Source organism: Myotis lucifugus, unplaced genomic scaffold (genome assembly GCF_000147115.1).
Source record: "Myotis lucifugus unplaced genomic scaffold, Myoluc2.0 scaffold_135, whole genome shotgun sequence".
Lineage (NCBI taxonomy): Eukaryota > Metazoa > Chordata > Mammalia > Chiroptera > Vespertilionidae > Myotis > Myotis lucifugus.
This window is the reverse complement of record NW_005871183.1, coordinates 3,368,513-3,389,244: the sequence shown is the minus strand read 5'-3', so window position 1 is coordinate 3,389,244 and position 20,732 is coordinate 3,368,513. Positions and strand designations below refer to the sequence as shown.

The 20,732-nt window shown below is 34.1% G+C and overlaps 1 protein-coding gene across 1 annotated transcript in view; it reads right to left on the bottom strand.

Moving 5' to 3' along the window:
- The window catches only part of ADGRL3 (adhesion G protein-coupled receptor L3), a 491,390-nt gene that overhangs the window by 64,704 nt on the left and 405,954 nt on the right, over positions 1-20,732 (bottom strand). Inside the window, exons 17-19 of the mRNA XM_014460593.2 lie at positions 17,897-18,117; positions 6,823-6,889; positions 5,124-5,215 (exon numbers count right to left, since the gene is read on the bottom strand). Of these exons, the coding sequence (XP_014316079.1) occupies positions 5,124-5,215; positions 6,823-6,889; positions 17,897-18,117 (380 nt within the window). The remainder of the gene's footprint in view (positions 1-5,123; positions 5,216-6,822; positions 6,890-17,896; positions 18,118-20,732) is intronic.

Here is a 20,732-nt window from a genome sequence, read left to right as displayed (position 1 = left end):
GTAGAAATATTAAAATATTCTTGGGAGATTGTTGCAGTTTTCAAGATTATATCAATTTGCTTTTCTGCCTTCATATTTAAAACCCTACTACCCTTAACTTTGTAAGGGACTAATGTACTAGTCAAGCTGAATGTAATTCTGACTTAACTATTTCTACCAATATTTAGACACAGTCCTCAAAATAAAACTTAGCTTCCAGAGGAACAGAACAGGTTATTATGGACATTGGTAAGCTGAAACATTTCCTATTCATTCCTGAAGGTATTCAGAAGCCATCTTAGAACTCTTTTCATCCTGTAGATATCCAAGTTCATCGAGGACACTTCTTTTTCTTTTTTTTTTTCATAACTAACTACAGAACTTGCTATTTATTAATCAAGTGAGTATTTCACGCCTGGAGCCAATTTTTCATAATACCATAAATTCGGCTTTAATAAAAAAAAGATTCATGTCATGCATATTCTTAATGATGCCATATGGTAAGCAGAGCCAGTCAAATTTTAATGGGATTTTGATAAGGAGTTGAACAAATTTCATGATGCAAAGCACAAAGAGCAAAGGCAGCAAGCAATATATTTCCACATAGAGTGGTTAAAAATAATGAAACCATCCTATCCAGGCACTAGATTGCATGCTGTATGCTTTACACATATGATCATATTTAATTATTGCAAAACTCTAAGTAGATACAATTATTCCCAATTCAGAAGAGATACTGAGACTGCGAGCCATGATGTAACTTGCAAGGTCATATAATCATTACAAAACTGAACAGAAATTCAAACCCAAGTGTGTCTGACACTAAAGTTATTCCTCCTCTCTAATGTCTTCCTTTAGCAAATAAGAGCCCAGGGAAGAAAGAAGGAAAGTGAAAGGTGTTTCTTTCAATCATGTGACAATGTGTTTGCTGACCCATCACTCAGGTAAAACCTAAGTTAGGAGGGGAGACCAGAAATCAAAGGAAAACATGACCAGGCCAAAATCAGAGGTCTGGATACAGAAGTCAGTCCATGGGAAAAAGCAAAGGGAGTGGTACAGAGAAGGCAAGTCTAGTAGATTCCTTGTCCCTCCATATAGGCACCAATTTTCTTTCTTAGCCCTAAAAACCTTTATTATTTTTTATTCTTCAAAAACACTTGTGATATTATTAGATATATTTTCCAAGAGTAGATGTAGTTGATAACTACAGAAACGTCAATTTTTATTTTGAAGGTAAATTTCAAGAATGCCCTAAATGCTCCTCAAGAATTAAAGTTTATATATCGTAACACTTCAGTGATACTATCAGTTCATTTTGATAACAAGTCAGTCATTGTTTTATTCATATTTACATATAGATTTTCAAAATTAAGTTAGATTTTTGCTATGATTACTCTAAGCTCCAACTAGTCAGAAATTCAACCAAAAATTCAAATGATTGGAATTATTTTATTCTTCCAAATATAATTACCTAGTTTGATTAAAAAAAAAGAGACAAAGGACAAATAAACAAACATCAAGTAGAAATGTATTGTTTAATTTTAATTACTTTTTTAGTGAAATTAGAAAATTGGCATACCTCATTTCCTTTTAATCACATTACATAATTCACTCTATTTGTTTATTAATTTTTTCCAGAGTATAGTTTTAGTATAGTAATGAGCATGCCAAATAAATGTTCTATACTTAACATCAAAATGAGTTTATTATGATGACAGTGAAGTAAATTTAGAATTAAAAAGTAATTAAATTAGTTTTTAAAATGATAATTAAATTAAGGTAAATTGAAGTCAGGCAGGCACAGTGTTTGGGAAGAGAACATTTGGAGAAACACATCAGGGATAAAACCTAAAGCCAAAGAGAACACATCTAGAATGGCCAGAGGGGCACACGGCTTAAAAAGCAGCTGAAGAAAGACAGGGGCAACCAGATAGGGAACGCTTAGTGGGCCATGGTAGAGGGTCTGGACTTTCATGTAAGAATAACAGGAAGCCACTGAAGAGTTTTACCCAAGAAAGTTGCATGGTCAGATTTAAACTTTTCAAGAAATCACTCTAGCTGATCAAGGCAGGGGCAAGAAACAATATGGGGAAGAAGTTAGGCGAATAGAGCAGTGGCTCTGTAGAAGTTGATGGTGGCCTAAAAGGAAATGTTGGCAGTGAATTAGGTAAAGGAGATAATATCTAGGTGTGAAATAACATGTATAATAAAAGCAATAAAGAGTTGATAAATGAAGGAATTGTTTTAGAAAGATAACAACTTTGACAAGGCCTAATAGGTATTCGTTGCTCTTAATAAACTAAACAAAATGATCTTATTCATCACTTAATAAAATTACAAAAATCAAAAGCAAGTAAACATTATTAACTTTTATGCTATCACCCATGTACTAAAAAAATACTTTTCAGATGAATAATGTTTATTTATACCTTTAAAATAAATAGTCTCACATCAAACATACCATTTACAAATATAAATCCTTACTTTTTTTAAAAAAAAAATCAATTTCCAGATTTTGCGTTTTGCTTAATGTTCAAAATCATTATTACTTTTCTTAAACTCTTCTATCTTTTCCGTATTAATTATGCCCTGCTGATTTCTTTATAAGCAATTCTTAAATAGTTAATATATTTTAAATAAAAAATGAAACATCCTTTAGCTTCTGGAAAGTTCTAAGAAATATTTTCTTAGTATCTCTCTTCCATAGTCCCTTATATCCTGCAGATGACCATCTTTCCCACTTCATCGAGGAGAATAGCCAGAAATCCCTCAATTTACTGCCCTTCTCTGGTCCCACCACAGGTCGACATCACACTTATTACCTATTTCATCCAGTCTCCGTGGAAAGGGTCCTCCTCCCTGGCTTCAGGTAACTCTGGCACCATGTCCTCGTGAAATCTAATGCAGCGGAACTGCGGGACCACTGCTCCAGTTCTCATTCCCTGCAATTCCTCAAGTCACAGCTCTAACAACAATCCGCTTTCTTATATTTCAGACCACTCAGTTCTTTGTTCATTCCCATTAGCATATCCATGTTGATGTTTCTTCCATCTTAAAACCACCTGCCATAGCCTTTCTAACAAGCTACCCAATTTCTCTTTGCTTTATTGACTTTTTAAAAGGCATCATCAAAGGCTGATTATATTCCTCTGCTCGTGTGATGTTTGGGTATGCTTCATTATGATGCCCATTTTAAATAGGACAGGAAGGCTCAGGAAGGTTAAATAAACTTTCCAAAGTATGACACAGTTTGGATAGAATTCTAATCGAGGTATTCTTATTTAAGGCTTTACTTAGCAATATAAATCTTGATGCCATCAGTGCCATTAAATGTAATTCTTCCCTTTACTTTTATTTTTTTTAAAGAGTAATATCATAAAGATTTGATCCATATTTTACCTAAAGGAACACATGTGAATAATGAGAGTACAAACTGATCTATAAAAAATATGTGATTATTCTAAGTACATGACCTTGTACTGATTTTTAACCTGTTAAAAGCTATTACATAAATATCAATGCATTTTTTGTTTTTTATGGTAATACTTTTAAAAAATAATAAAAGATAAAGTATTACTAGTATATTGTTTTATTCTACAGAATAACAGATTAAAGATGTTGTAATTTATACTAAGGTGAGTAAAAGTATGATAAGGAAAACATATTTTATTTAATTTACCCACATTCAATTTTATCAGGATGAAATAGTTCAAGGAATTAACACTACATTTTAGAAGGGTAGTCTAATTCTACAAAAATCAACAACATAATGACTATTATCTCAACTAAGTAATATTAAGACTTACATAAGACTATTGCTTACAGTAGATAATTCCTAGTTTGCTCTGGTATATATTATGATTTTCTAATTATTTAGCTATCCTTTTCAACTAATTTAGACAGATTATTGCTTCAACAAAAGTAACCATTTACTGTCAATACACCTTTGTCACTAAAGTCTTTCAAGTGTTCATTTATTCTGTAAACATTCAGTGAGGATCTACTATGGGCAAGGAACTATGGTCAGGCACTCAATGTAGGAAGATGGAGAATGGGTGACACAGTTGCTAGCTGAGGTAGTTCCAGGAGAATGTCGGTAGCACATGAACATTACTAGTAACCTCAGGAAACCTCTGAAAGTACATTCATTTAAATATAAACATTTAACCAAGTGAACATATAGGCAAATTATATACAAATGCAATTTAATACGTCATATATATTAATGACTAAAGTACATCTAACATTCCTGTCTTTCTCAAATGTCAAAGACTCTAAAGGAACAAGATACCTTTTTTGGTTATACAGAGGAACCACATTTCTTTTCAGAAAATGTAAATCTGCTTCTTTATATAAAGGAAGTACTACTAGTGTGGAGAGTACCGGGAATATTTTCCTATCTGCATGGCAAGGGTTTTCTGAACATAGACAAGTGGAATTTGGGTTAAAAGACAAACTTGGGAAGTTAGAAGATGACTGAGTGACTGAACAGATAGTGAGAGGCATCTGGAAGGATTTACCTCCCAGGAGGTAAAGGCGTTAACATTTCAAAGGATGGGGGCGGTGTTTAAGCCCAAGGCCATAGATTTATATTCCAAAGGGTTTTACATTAGGAAGCTGAGGTTTCTCTTCCTCTCTCAGGAGAAGGGGAGAGCATTTGTCTAACGGCTCCTATGTAAATGTCCAGGTTGCTAACCAGGGGCCCTTCTCCGTGGGGTAGGATCTCCCTTCTGCTGCTGGCAGAGGCCACCATCTGCCTCTCTTCACGTGGCTCTGAAAGGGGCATGGAATGCTAAGAAGGGATGTGCTTATTGCTCTAAGTGAAATAATAGTCTGCCTGGATCCAGAAACCTCATAGTTGCCTTCAGAACAAAATAAATAAATGTATATATTGAAATCTTATGTTGTAAATCAGAGCTTGGGGGGGCGGGGGTGGTGGGATAGTTTCTTTGAAGACAGAGCTTCATTATACTCATTTTCAGGCAGATCAAGTTACCTTAATAGTCAATAAATGATCTTATTCAGCAAAAACAACACACTGATTTTCATCATTTTGTCGTAAGATTTCAGTGCAATTAAAAGCAAGGGGAGTTTAGTGTAGCAAAGTAAGGCAGCCTAAAGAAACAAAGAGAAAAATCACTTACTTGATATTATCAAGACAGCCCGATTCAGGTTTCAGAATGGCAGTATGATGAAACATTTTATATAAAGCAATCCCAAGGAAGATTACATTAAGCTGGAATGTAAAAGGTACTGTTATGTAGCACAACTGGGCTAGAAAAGAAGTACGTCTATTCAAAATAACAGATGAGTTGCTCTGGGAAATTAGCTCTCACTACACTTTTAAAGGAATTGGATCGTAGATGATTGCTTAGTCTTTTAGTAAAGGCAAGAAGCCAGTTTGGGGATTAGAATACCAAGGAGGTACAGAGCACTGTTATGCCAAGTACACACAAATACTAAAATTGATCTGTTTTTGAACCACCAGATAAAAAAAAATAGAAAATTCTGGTTAAATTCTGATATTAAAACCAACTAGGCTTAAGGTAGTGGGAACCTCCAATGAGGGTGTTATATTACTGGAGCCAGAGAGAGCATATGATTTAAAACAATACGAAACAAAAAGCTCCAGTGTAAATTCTATATATCATATATACATAAACTGTATAGAAAACCACATGTCAAATTGCCCTTGATCACCTGATTTGTTTATATATTTCAGAACTTGGGATTGGTGGGACTAGGAAAATCCAATTCTAAGCCCCACGTCTAAGAAATTCTCTCTGAATAATACGGGGTTACGATCTTTTATCGGATTCAAAAAGTCTGAAAAGTAAAAGTTTAAAAAATTCATTGGGTAACCAAAAAGCCTAGCCTGAACAGAACCCATCTGGTGGGAGAACCTGATGTGAATGGACATAAGGATCTTCATGTCTTTATTCTATTTGATCTTAGTTTTCCTATAAATTTTTTTCTGCTGAATTACTGCTGTTTGGTTTCAGAGTCTTGCCTACTCCCTACTGTGAGTACTGGATGCTGTTTGATTTGGGGCAACTGCTTATTTCCCACTAGGGATAATATATAATATGCAGTACAGGTACCATATAACCTTGATAACGTTTGAAAAATGTCTGAATTTCAAAATATACCTGGCCCAAAGGATTTCAGAAAATGAGTTGTAGACTGAGACTTTATTAAAAGTCAAAAGGCTATTTTTTTTTCAAGAAACAGATAGCAACTTTTTATTTTAAGTTGTTAAGTTTGTAAATGATTCTAACAATTATATCTAACTGAGGAGAAATAATTTCTATTTGAAATCAAGATATTATGCATCTAAAATAAAAAAGAGAAGGTATGACCGTGGAATGCTTGTTTGTGGCATTTTTATATAAAATTGTTTTAAATTCTAAAGTTTTCAAGATTTATATATTTAAAAAAAACTATAAGGAATAGTAAGATATTTTGTCACTTTCTAATTTCTGGTTCCATTCATAATTAAATTATCCAAATGAAAATGAATGGAGATGTAACGTTGGTCAAACTTAAAGTCATCACTCTTCAAAATCTACAAATCCAAACGGATTATGTTAGATCAGGCTCCTCAGGAACCGTAGCAGTACATAAACTTGAAAATGCATGTTTTCTTCTCGCAATGGTTTTGATCAAGCATTTTACAAGTAGAAAAGTAGACTATAATGAGGGTATAATTGCTTGAGTTTATGGGGTCAAATAAGTACAGGCTTTCCCCAAATTAATCTATGTAAATTAAAGATAGTCAGTATAGGGATAGTAACAGTTTCATTTCTTGACCTGGAAAACACATAGTTAATTAGGAGTTCTTACCATAATTATCAAGGTCGCTGGTCCTATAAAACTCCAAATGAAGTAGGTGTCAAGTCGGAGCCAACATCTGCAATGAAACACAAGAAAGAGAAGGCATTCAAGGACTGGGTATGGGACATACATCAAGAGTGAGCGAGTGACAGAGAAGAATGTGAGCTGCACAGCATTCCACTGGGAGACAGGAAATATTACATTGCTTGTTCATTTAAATGCTGAATTACGTGCCCAATTTCTGACAGCACTATTGATGGAGTAAGATAATTACCCCTGGAGGAAGCAGAAAAAATGGCACTGGGCCTATTTGCTAAGGCCTTTTGTCTGTCATAGAAACCTTTAAAAAAAGAAAAAAAAAGGAAAAAGAAAAAGAAAGAGCCATACACATAGTCTTTAAATCGAGTAGCCTTAAGCTATCCTTTTCTCTTCAATTATGGTGCTACATAACCTGTCTATCAGCTGTCAGGCAAAGTGACATTTTCCTGTCAAGAAGATCTCAGGAAATTCTGTACAAAGGAGAAATAAAATTGGTATCAGAAGATTGAAGTTTAATTAGGTTGGGCAGCCAACCTTTGAGAGTTCTTGAATCTTCAAAAGTGCATTGTTACTGCTAGTGCTTCTGGGGTTGCAAATGATCCTTAGCATCCCATGAAGTTGATTCATGACCCAAAAGTAAATTATTAATCACTTAATTTCAGCTACATTTAATACTCCCCCAATTCGTAAAGCCTCTGGGAAATTACATTTTCATTCTCCAGGATGACAGGAAGACAAAATGGAAGTGACTAGCTATGAGAAAGATTAATGTAAATTTTGAACAAATTACATTTGATGTTAAAAATCATATCGTGAATTATTTGCCATTTTTCTATATTTGAGCCATGATTTAAAAATAAAATAGCTCCAGTTGAAACTATTAAAGAGTGATTTGCTAAGTGGTCTAAAACTGCAAGTCTGAAGTATGTAAATATAGTGTGGGTTTGGGTTTTTTTTTTAAATAAAAATGTTATTTAAATCTCAGGAATAATGGAATACTAAGAAAAGCTATGAAGAAAGGAATTTGTAAATGTCCATCAATAGAGGAATAGGTAAATAAAATATTTTTAATTCATATGATGCAATGTTACAAAACAGTTAAAAGGGAAGACATAGCTCTTTATATCAATAGGATAGGGCACAATAATAATTTTTTTAATTTAAGTTCTTTATTGTTTAATGTATTACATAAGTCTCCTTTGTCCCCCATTGACCTCTCCCCGGCCGCCCCCAACCCCCAGCACATGCCCTCATTCCCATCCCCCATCTGTGTCCATTGGTTATGCTCATATGCATGCATTCAAGTTCTTAAATTTAAGTGAAAAAGTAACATGAATAATTTATACCACATAGCTTTGAAATGTATATATACATGCCTAAAGTAATACATTTTTGACAGATACATATATGTATGTACTATTCTTTTAATTGAAGGGAGAGAAAATAACCAAACTCATTTAGTAGTTGCCTCTCACATGAGAGTAGAGAGGATTAGATAGAAGTGGACCAAAGGGACTTTAGCCATATGTTTTATTTTAATAATTCCTGAAAGCAATGTGCCAAAATTCTAATAGTTTTAACATCTGAGTGACAGAGGCCCAGACAGTGTGGCTCAGTGGTTGAGTGTCAACGTAGGAACCCAGGAGGTCATGGTTTGATTCCTGGTCAGGGCACATGCCCGGGTTGTGGGCTTGATCCCCATTGGGGGTTGTGCAGAAAGCATTCAATCAATGATTCTCTCTCATCACTGATGTTTCTCTCTCTCCCTCCCTTTCCCTTCCTCTCTGAAATCAATAAAAATATACTTTAAAAACATTTTTTTCTGGACTTTTAAATTTATAAAAGGTTCAAAGCTACATTTTTAAGCAAAAAATAAAAATAAAATAATACCCATATTCCCTGAAAAAATCCATTTCAAAACAATAAAATATAGCCACCTTCTATTAAGTTAAATATATGTAATCTAATTTTAATAGAAGTATAATATTTATACTCCAATAAGAAACTGACTACAAGTTCATGTTTTTACACAGACAGATAATTTCTCTATTTAAAATAGACATAATAATCCTATTTGAAAAAACACTATTAGGGAAACAATCAATACTTAAACTATCAGCCATTATTTTCTTTGAGTAATTGGTAATCTTTTGTTGTGCTGTTGCTCAACAAATTGGGCCACAGAAAATAAGAGTGTGGTGCTGCCAATGAGCAGAAACAAACCAGAGAATGTAAGGCTGAAATATGAACACTGTCTTCATTCTGATAGAGGCTGGTTTGTTACCACCCTAATAAAGGTGTGTACAGGCAGCGGGGAGGCAGGAGGGGGAATACTTATGGGTCCCTAAGTTCTCAACAAAGACCGTTTTTTTTTCACCTCAAGATAAGAACAATAGAGGACAAGGCATAAGGCATGGACCTTTTACCCAGATTAGAAAACCCACACATATACACACCAGGAATGTTGCTGAAATTATAACATGATACAATGCTAATGTTACATTTAAGAATGAATGTCAATTGTACCTGGTACAGACCCTGTCTTTTGTAGGTAGAACAAGTTTTTGACACCTAATCTGAGAACTAAAACACATTTTCAGCCAATTCTTTCTAAAGGAAAATGTTTCAAGAACTTCTGAAAAAGTTATTCTGAAGTTTAACAACTTTTTAGGAAAAAAAATTAAGTTACATTATTACAGAGTATCTTGGCCTAAGTAGGAAATTTCAAATTATAAATAATATCACTAAATGTTTTCTTAATATGAAATATTGTAAATTTTAATCAAATAATTAAATGTTATTATTATAATGCTTTACTTTTTTAAAAAACAGTCTCAGTTTAGCAAATGCTTTATCTGGAAATTTATATGCTTTTGGCATAGTGATCTCTAAATGTGGAAGTGAAATCACTTTAGAAGTTATTATGTTTATCCTTTAAGAATATTCTTCAACATCTATTTGCTACGATAGGTTTAAATTCCCTTTGGAATCGAGCAGTGGACGAGGCAATATGAAACACTTTGAATGCATTGAGTAAATCGTCCTTCCCTGAGCGCTGCCTGGGCTTCACTATCTTCTGAAAGGCAGTGTGGCAAGGATCCCTTTTCTAATTTGATTGCCATATGGCCACACCTGCTGTTGTTTTTGGCCACACGCTGGCTTTCTCAAAGCTTTCTGTATTTCCTCTCTTTCCTATTAACTACCTTAACAGTTTGTATGATTCCCTATGTGAAGGAGGTGTATATTACCTGTATGTTATGTAACACTGAGGTGTATGTTACATGCCTGGGCACATATATCCCATTTCATAGAATTCTATAAGCCCAGGCCATTCAATGTCACTTGGATGCAATAAAAAAAAACACTGGTTAAGGCAAGACAAGGCCAGATTAGTAAAATGAAAACTAGAGGAATTACTTATAAGCACAATAAAGACCAGCTTGCAAATGGCCAGATAGACTTGCTGTTGAAGAATAGGATTTATCTGAAATTTGCCTTTATCCACTAAGTTGCATTTAATTTGTTAAATAATTCACTTTAATAGGCCATTCTTGTTTAATTTTTAAGATGTCTATTTCTTTTTAAAAAAGAAACTCAGCCATGTGTATAATCTATAATTTATGTTTACACAGTAGTACATGTCAAGCGAGATGACTTGAAGTTGAAATAACATGTTTATTTGAAGCAATTGATAAAAGAAAATTTTTTATGATACCAGATATATTCCAGAATTCAAAGGAGCACTTGTCATATACATAAACCTTAAGTTTTCAAAAAATGTGGTCTAATACAAAGATGTCATTAAAATTATTTTTGTAGCATTTTTCAAATTATGGAAGCAGCATATATTATTATATATATGATGAATTCTTACAGCATTAACACAAGTGTATTATTTTAACACTCTAAAGAAATGGAGCTAATTCACAAGGATTATTATTTTTTCCAGAGTTATTCTCCTTCCAAAATAAATAAACTTCATTACAAATTAAATGGTAAAGATGTTGATATCTGGATTAATCTATAAAAATGTCAATTACTAATCCTGCAAATACCACCTTCATATTTACTCAAAATGGAGAGAAATTAAATAATGAATCAAATTAATTTCTCAAAACAAAACAAAAAGAAAGTCATATTTCTAACGTTTATTCTCTTCTACTAGTTAACTACATCTCACCATTTTATTATCATAAATCATTTATGATTCTGTGTTTAGAAAAATGGTTAGGTCAATTACCCCATTTACATACATATAAATGTCACCCAAAACATTTGTTTTACAATGCTTTTAGGTACTAGTTACAGAATGTCATTCCTTCTTCAAAGTTAGCGTGTTTAATATGGTACCATTAAGGTGCTTTGAAACATTGTATTTTCTTGCCTGTTTAAAACACTCATCAAAGTAAACATCTGACTATGGCCAGTTTTTCTGATGTAATGTAAATTAACAATGGTATTTGTTTCATCTTCTATAGGGCCCTAAATCACAGACTACACTATCCTTGGTGAGTATCAAATGTACCCAGTAACCAATTTTTGGTTAGTATTAGACAATGAATTTATAAGGCTTAATTATATTAGGTTGTTTATAAGATGTGTAAAGTACATTATCTTTTTGTCTATAGTAGATGCAGATCTCTATATTTGTACCTCATATATAGGGCAAGATTTAGAGAGAAAAAGAGGGAATCAAGCTAATTGGGGTCAGAAAGAAGGAAGAGAAGAGTAAAAGTGACAGATACATACTTGAAGCAAAATTACTTGAGTTTTGTTAATCCTCACCCAAGGATATTTTTGCATTGATTTTTTTTTTTTTTTTTTTTTTTTTTTTTTTTTTTTTTTTTAGGGAGAGTGGAAGAGAGAGGGAAAGACAGAGAGAAACGTTGATGTGAGAGAAACACATCGACTGGTTGCCTCCTGCATGAGCCTGGGCCTGGGAGGAGCCTGCAACTAAGGTATGTGCCCTTGAGCTGAATAGAATCTGGGAGCCCTTGGTCCATAAGCCAACGTTCTATCCACTGAACCCAACCAGCTAGGGCTGTTAAAAGAATTTTTTAAATGTCATTTTCTTCACAGCACACGCAGGCATCACCTTGGAATACTTTGTGAACAAGTGCATGAACTGGAACAAAGGTTGGCAGAGTGATGCAGGAACAGAGTGTGATCAGCAGTAGGTCAAGACCAGCATTTGTGGTCCAGCTACAGTTTTGGGTCCTAGAATTCAAAACTAGCTCCTATACATCAAATATAGATTATGTTATCTTCATGTCCCAATATGTTATTTTAAAAAACACACACAAGGATTTCATTATTTCTCCAGAAAAATAATCCTACATTTTTATGGTGGACTACAAAGGTAAGAATAGGACTCTGTTAAAATTTGTTAACAGTAAATGTTGGAATTATTCCGATAGTCCCATGTGATTTAAATTAACGTTCAACTTTATGGCCAATACCTAAATGTAAATAACAAGACAGCAGTCCTGATATTCTCTGACACAGTTCTCATATGGGTAACTTCTTAATACAGAAAATTATGCCTAACCAACAATTCTTATATATGATGGTATTTTTATGTCCATCCATAGGGTTCCTAGATGCTAAAATGGTGTTACAATAAGACCTCAATCTCTATTACACATACATAAAACATGCTGTTGGCCTTTAATAAAACACATAGAAACAGGCAGCTGCACTCCTCACATATATACTGAATGATTTTCTTGATATATGCCAATAAAAAATACTTCTCCATTATCTGTACTATTTCCCACTGGCCAAGCTAGATTCGAAGATATCTGGTGATAATATATCAACAAGGTAGATGTTTCACATCAATGAAATGTTATAAGACTATTTTACATCATATAATAATATGCTTAGAGAAATATTCCAAATGAATATATACTTTTCTATGAGTGGCTTGTAGTGCTTAGAAATTGTGAAATGTATTAAATAAAGCTGTGCATACAGCTTGGAGATAAGTTCAATGTTCCTTGGCTAGGATCTTTCTTGAATACTACTATAATCTAGTATTTTTAAAAATCAATAATCACTTTTCTACCAAATGACTATGCTACTTAGATAATGAAGTGTAAATAAAGAAACGTTGAGAGCTACCTTTTTTAGAGCTGTTCTTAAGTTAGTGAGCTGGGGAGACAAATCTGACTTAATAGATGATTTATAACACTTTTCAGATCATAAAATTTGATTTCAATTGTGTTTAAGAGCTCGGCTATGCTTTTAGTCCTCAAGGATGTTCTGATCCGTTATAAATGTTCATGACCTAATCGACATCTTTCAGAAATCCCTTACCAATTTTCGAGCCCATATGTTAACTCTTTGGCTATTATCCGGGCTTTAGTTCTTTCTTGCATGCCCCTTCCATGGAACCTATGTCCAGTCCTTTTCCAATCTACCCATCACATTAACCATTGCTCTTTCAGTTACATATTTAGATTACAAGGTAAGTGCTATAAACTATAAATTTGATTTTTTTCTTTAAAAAAATTAGCTATTCAAACTGTTTGCATTTTCTGGCAATATTGAGGTAACTAAATGAACTGATAGTTTTCAGGTCATAAAATGAAAGTATTTAGCACTGAATTTCCAAATCTGTCCTGTTTGAATTATTGCAAAGTCAATGCCAGCCTGTGTCTTCTCACAGTATCATATTAGGTGGATTCACTAAGTAAAATAAAGATACACAAACAAATAAAATGGAATGCCAATTATTAATAGTGTGATTTAGACCTGTGGTCCACTTTATGGGATTTAAAAAAATTATTTTGTAAATGTCTGATTATTGTGATTAAATGTTAATCATTCCCAATAATAATATCAGTACAGCTAAAAATATTTCATTAAGCAACAGCAGAAAATAATAGTAAGAATATCTTACAAGCAATGCAAATTGATGGCAAACTATGCAACTTCTCAAAATCACATTATGTATTATTTGTATGTGAATACGTGTTTTGTACATAATAATCAATTCAACAGCCCTAATAACATTTCAGAGTGAAACATATCCTAACCAATCAGCCAAATGGAATAAGATAGTTACCACTATCTGTATCAAAAAATATTAACTTAACCTACAAAAACAATTTTATCTCCTACCATTGATATGATTTTCTACTTTTTAGAAATGTAAGCTATTATCATCATTAAAGATCTCAGAGAAAAAAACCTCACTGTCAGTATAACAAAATACAATTATGTACATTAAGAGTAGAAAAAGGGGAGACATATCTATTATTTAGATTACTGTAATATATTGAATAGTTTTCTTCTCTATGCATTCTAAGCAGTTGAGACTAAGGAGTAAATTATTAATTATAATGAAATTCCAAAAATAAATGAAATAGCTTTTCAAGGCATAAAAATCATTAACCTTAAGAAAAATGTACAGAAAATGACTGATAATATGTGTCTGAATTCTTGCTAATTCCAGCTTATTTAAGATTGTAAAGTATACACATTTGTGATAAAAATTCAATGTGGCACATGGGAACACTGGCAAAAAAACCAAAAACCTCGAGAGAGTAGAGTTACATAAAAAACAAAATCATGTGAAGATGAATAAGCAGGGAGTGAAAAAATGCTATTTGAAATGAACAGAAGCTGGAACAACAAAGACAGATTTAATAATAAGGAACAAGATATATATGCAGACAGCCTTCAAGTTGTATAAAAATTCCTTGCTTACATCTTTCTTTGGGAAGATTCTTGATTAAACTCCTGATGGAACATGATCTGCTCATTTCAGCTCCTCAGGTAAATGAAAATGACGGAATGATGTTTCTGTTTTCAATACCTGCTTCCTCAACGGGCAAAGCAGCACTGCCCAGACACTGGGCTGCATGAATTCCCACAGGGTGGAAGTTAAACAGCGTTTCCATGTGTTCTAAAGGTTCTTCTGTGGACAGTTTATTTAAAAGGTGTATGGAGACATTAAGTGTTCTATGCCTGCGTGAGATAGAATGTTAATGCAATTTTCCCTACCCTTTTCTTTCCTCTACCCTCCCTTTTATCTTTATCTGTTTTTGCTTTTCTTTGGTTTGGGAAAAATCATAATTACGAACCCGAACTATTATTAAAGCTTGTTTTAAATCAGTGCCTGGGAAATAAATTAGCCTCTATTCCCACACAGTAATAATGTCAGTAAATGAAGGCTTCCAGTTATGGTGCAGGAAATTAAAGCAGTGATGGCCAAAGCTTTAACAAAGTCACAAGGGACTGCACATTATTGATTCTAAGAAAAGATAGATTCCTACTATCCAGAAAATGACATCTATCTCAAAATAAATGACTAAAACACAAAGCAAACAAGTTGAGTCAGTTCCCTAACAGGAAAATTTGAAAATATCCAAAGAGAAAAAAATCAACATAAAATATAAATAAGAGCAAATCAGTAACTACAAAAGAACAAAATTGAATGACTTAAACAAAATATTTGAAGTAGTATATGGTGACAAATAAGTATATCATTAAATTTAATATCTTAGAGAGAAAATATGTTAATTAAAAGGTAAAATTCTATGACCTAAAGGGAGTTACTGCTAATGGGTTTATTTTAGGGGTGATGAAAATATTCTAAAATTAGGTAGCAATGTTGAATACATAATACAGTGAATGTACTAAAAACAATTGAAGAGTGAATTTTATAGTATGTAAATTATATCAACAAAGGTGATTTAAAAAAAATCCTGTGATCTAAAGTTAAATTAAAAAAGAATTGCTGCCCTAGCTGGCTTGGCTCAGTCGATAGAGCCTCGGCCTGCAGACTGAAGCGTTCTGGGTTTGATTCCGGTCAAGGGCACATGCCCGGGTTGCAGGCTCGATCCCCAGTAGGAGGTGTGCAGGAGGCAGCCAATTGATGATTCTCCCTCATTACTGATGTGTGTTTTTTTTCCTCTCTCTCCTTCTCCCTTCCTCTCTGAAATCAATAAAAATATGTATGAAAATAATTGCTATTAGTTACATTTAGACAAATAGCTTTCTATAGCCTGTCACTGTACCCAAGAAGAAAATTCAACAGACGTGAAATGGTCTTCTTTTAATGGAATTGTTGGTGTCTCTGCACCAACATATATTCTGTTTTAACTATGCTCCCAATAACTCTGTAGTCCTCTTCTCATTGTTCACTCCTTAAGAATCCTTTCTTCTGAGAAGCGACCTGCTTTATCACCAGCATATTCAGGCTGCTGATTGATGGTGAAAAGGCATAAAATTTAGCTTATTAACTTCTGAAAAATTGATGTCATCTAACTTCACCCGGTCCTTCACTATTGCTTAAAAATCTTTTTCTTAATGTCTAACTGGCTCCTTGTCACATTTTTTGTAGTGTTCATTTCAAAGCTTTCAAATCTCCTGTCCTGTCAACATGACCTCACCTGATCACTCAGCAAAAATCAGCATTATCTACTTGGTAAAAAGAAAAGTTCTTCCACTTCAAACTGACCTTATAGGGTGGGAGGCAACTGTAGGTTTACAGTTGTTCATATGAAAAATAATACAATAAAGAATAAATAAGAATAAACTGTTTCACTGAATCACAACTGTAAACCTACGTTTGCCCCACCCTGTGTGTGTTCTTTACTTCGCATTCACCTCAGAAGAGAGGGTTCATCTTATTTCAAAAACATCCTAGTTTAGTGGAAATAAACTTGACTTGTTTTGTCACACATCTGCCACTATCAAGCTCTATAACTATGGGCAAGGCAATGAACTTACCTGGTTCTTAAATGTTTTCATCTGTAAAATTATTATCTTGGACTTGGTGAATAGAAAAGACACTTTCAGTACTAAATCAAGCTTTTCCTCATCTTATATCCAATCTTAGACCTTTCTACCCCTCTAGAACCTTCCCTTTCGTTCAGCCCATATATATATATATATTGAATATAAATGAGGCATAAGATATTTTGTCTAGGAATCTCCTCTTATCAGCATGATGCTTCTCACCCTTAGACAAGGTTAGGACTTCATTTTTAAAAAGCCTTTATTACTATTATCACCTGAGTTAATATTTTCACTATTTCTCAATCAAACTTCTTCAGGGTGCAGATAATACTATGAAGACTACTTTTTACTGACTTATCTCTTTTCACACCTTCCAATTTGGCCTCTGCTTTTAGCACTTTATCAAAATAGCTGCTGCAAAGGTCAAATGATTTTTCCTCACTGCTTATCCTATTTGAGTTATCTTTGACATAAAACACTATGGTTTTGAAACACCATCTTGAAACTTCTCATTTTCCCTGACCCCGATCTTCTGGTTTTCTTTCTAAGGCTCTGGTCACCTGTTCTCTTTTCTCTTTTTATTTTCAATTTTCAATCCTCAACCCAGGTCCTAAATGTGGGTATTCATCAGAGATCTATCTTGGTCACACTTCTAAGTTTTTCCCATTGAAATTTTCATTCATGCTCAGGATGCCAACTGTTAAACTGATGTGGATTACAAAACTATTTTTCACTGAGCTCCTTGCCAGTATGCTGGACATCTCTACATGTATTTCTCGCCAATTTGAAGTTACACTGAATATGCAATTCATCACTATATCCCAATACCCACCTAGGGAAAAATGTAGACTCCCTATGTTCCCATAGTCTTTCTTCCTGTTAATGACATAATTATCTCTCCAGTGACTAGAACTACATGCCTGGAAGAAGAGAAGCCATCAATATCAGGGACGGCACTGTCCTCTGAAAACACAGGTTAATAGAGCTAGTTCTTCATGACAAACGTCTCGATGCTCTAAAAAATATTAAAGTAATGCTCTTCTTATAATTACTCAAGGTTATGATTTACATTTGAAAAAGTTCTGCTGTTTGAAAACCGCATCATACTGATTCTCAGGGCTATTTTTTTTCTTTTTACAAAAATTCAAACCATGAACTGAATTATCCCCATTTGCTTCTCCAGTTCCTTCATGTATTCTTGTGAGCTGATAAAAAGACCTTAGCTTCCAAGAAAATTCTGTTATTTCAAGTAGATTTACAAGGAAAGAAAAAAAGAAAGAAAACAGCAACTCACACTTTATCTGTTCCGTAACTCCTGTAGTCTACCGCAGCCGACACAGCCACAATGAGCGCGGGCATACCGTAGCCCACCAGGTAGAAGTACTTCCTGCGTGAGTGTTCGCTCTCAAACACCTCCACCAGCATGATGTAGAGCTGCACGCCCTCCAGGAACATCCAGGTGAAGGCGGCCAAGAAGAAGAAGTGTAAGAGGGCAGCAAACACCGCACAGGCAATCTAGGAAGAGGAACCAAATGGTTGAGCCAAATTCCTACTAAATGAAATATTAGCAACTGCCATAAAATTAAAATAAATATTTATCAATACTGCAGTGAAAATATAGGTCTGCAAAAGAATAACCTGGGTGAGATTCTTAAAACTCCGATATTAAAACCTAATGAAATATAACCTATCTTTGAAAACTATAGTTAACATTTTACTAATGGCTGATGGATGACAGCCTAGCATTATAATAAAGATTATAATATTTAGGGAAAAGTTCTAAGAGCCTACAGATAATTATTGCTGAGATTAATCTAAAGATTTCAAAATAAACCTCAGAAATTTCTTCTCTTGGCTATAATTGTGTATGCACTAATGTTTTAATTGCTAGAAAAATACTAAAAACAAGGAGAAAAGTTCTTAAAATTAAATAGTATAATTAATTATAGCATTTTATAATTGATTATTAATTCATTACTATTACTTCTAATTTTTTATTTATTTATTTTTTTAATATATTTTATTGATTTTTTACAGAGAGGAAGGGAGAGAGAGATAGAGAGTTAGAAACATCGATGAGAGAGAAACATCGACCAGCTGCCTCCTGCACATCTCCCACTGGGGATGTGCCCGCAACCCAGGTACATGCCCTTGACCGGAATCGAACCTGGGACCTTTCAGTCCGCAGGCTGACGCTCTATCCACTGAGCCAAACCGGTTTCGGCTACTTCTAATTTTTTTATATTTTATTGATATTTTACAGAGAGGAAGGGAGAAAGAGAGAGATAGAGAGTTAGAAACATCAATTCAGCTGCCTCCTGCACACTCCCTACTGGGGATGTGCCCGCAACCAAGGTACATGCCCTTGACCAGAATCGAACCTGGGACCCTTCAGTCCGCAGGCCAACGCTCTATCCACTGAGGCAAACCGGTTAGGGCACTATTACTTCTAATTTATTTCGTCCTTGTCTTGTTTCAGAAAGGACCTATGGTACCATTGGGAAATTCATGCTACATAGGTGTAAAATTAGATCAGGTTAAAATAGTATTCCGGAAGTGCTTTTTTTCTCAGGTTTCTGTTATTGTACTAAATGTTAGTTTAGACAAGCTTGGTCAAAAAAGGCAGCCAATAGTTCAAAACTGCTTGAACTACTTTCTTTGGCATGTTTTATTTTTATTTATTTTTTTTTTAAAAATACATATTTACTTTATCTATTTTTAATCCTCATCCAAGGATATGTTTATTGATTTTTAGAGAGAGGGAGGGAGAAACATTGATCTGTTGTCTCACATATGGGCTGCGGCCAGGGATCGAACTGGCAACCTAGGTAAGTTGGGAAATCAAACTGCCACCTTTTAGTGTATGGGATGAGGCTCCAACCAACTGTGCCACCCAACCAGGGCTCTTTGGCATATTATGTAAGGTACTACAAGTTTCAGCTGACCACATATTAATTTTCTTATGTCAGTTCTGGAAGTTTTCACTCCTCTGGGGGGTCTTCATTTCTTATAAAAGCCCTAACTAAAATCTGTAGCTCCTTCTAGAAAGGGGCAACAAATTTATAGAAATTATCAAATTAGTATGGATTCAATGATGAGTATGGTCCTTGAGAATGAGACAAGGTAAGTCCATTTCTTTGGATTAGAGAGGTGACAGTGAGAGGGAGATGAGGTAGTCAAATGTCAGAGGGCTGGAGAGAAAGCAGAGCCTGCCCACTGTGCGGGATGCAGGGGAGGACAGCTGTCCAGCAACAAGAACACAGGCAAGTTGGGCTGAGCTGACCCTACTCAGGGTTTCATTTTAATCATTTTTATGCTCTTTGTCAGAAATTAGTTTTGTTCAGTATGCAACATTTAGTGAAATTTAACAAGAATAAGGCTTCTAAATGAAAAGAAATAATGGTGTTTGAAGTGTAGGTTAAGAAGAAATAAAATGATTTCTTTATGGAAAATAAAACAGTTTTCCATTTCTTGCTTTTTAGAGTTAGAACTTCAACTATTAATTTTTGTTAACAGGCTGCTTTACTTTCGGGGTGAAAGAAATGTGTAGCTTAATTGCTTATTCACATGTATGGTTTATGGGAAAAGCTGTCACATTTGTATATGATAACCAATAAAAAGTATAATCAGCATAATTGTCCCCTTTACAGCCATTAATCATGAATGTGTAATCACAAATACAAGTGCATTTTTATTGTAAAGTACTCCATGCATACCAGAAAACAGCATCAAGTGAATGAATTATTGATTATGCTTAGTCTGAGTTTTCTAAAAAAGAGTTTTCTTTTCATTTGCAGTTTTAGTCCTGAGAACAAACTTTCCTTATGTGCAAGGGCCTCACAAAAAATTGTAACTGGGTATGAAGTCCGTTTAATAGATTAGCTATTATCTGTTATTCATATTTTCTTTTTGGTTTTACCAAGAACAATTGGCTAGTACAGTTCTTTTTTTCCCACCCTCTTTCCCTTCCTCACTACCTTTCTGTCTTAATATGATTAAATGTAGGTAGTAGTAAAGTATGAAGTTGGCACTTAAAGATGTGAACAGAACTTGAGCAAATATGAAGTGTCCAACAAAATTTTGGAAGAGTTAGATATTCTAAAAATTACCTACAGTTTGAACTATTTTCC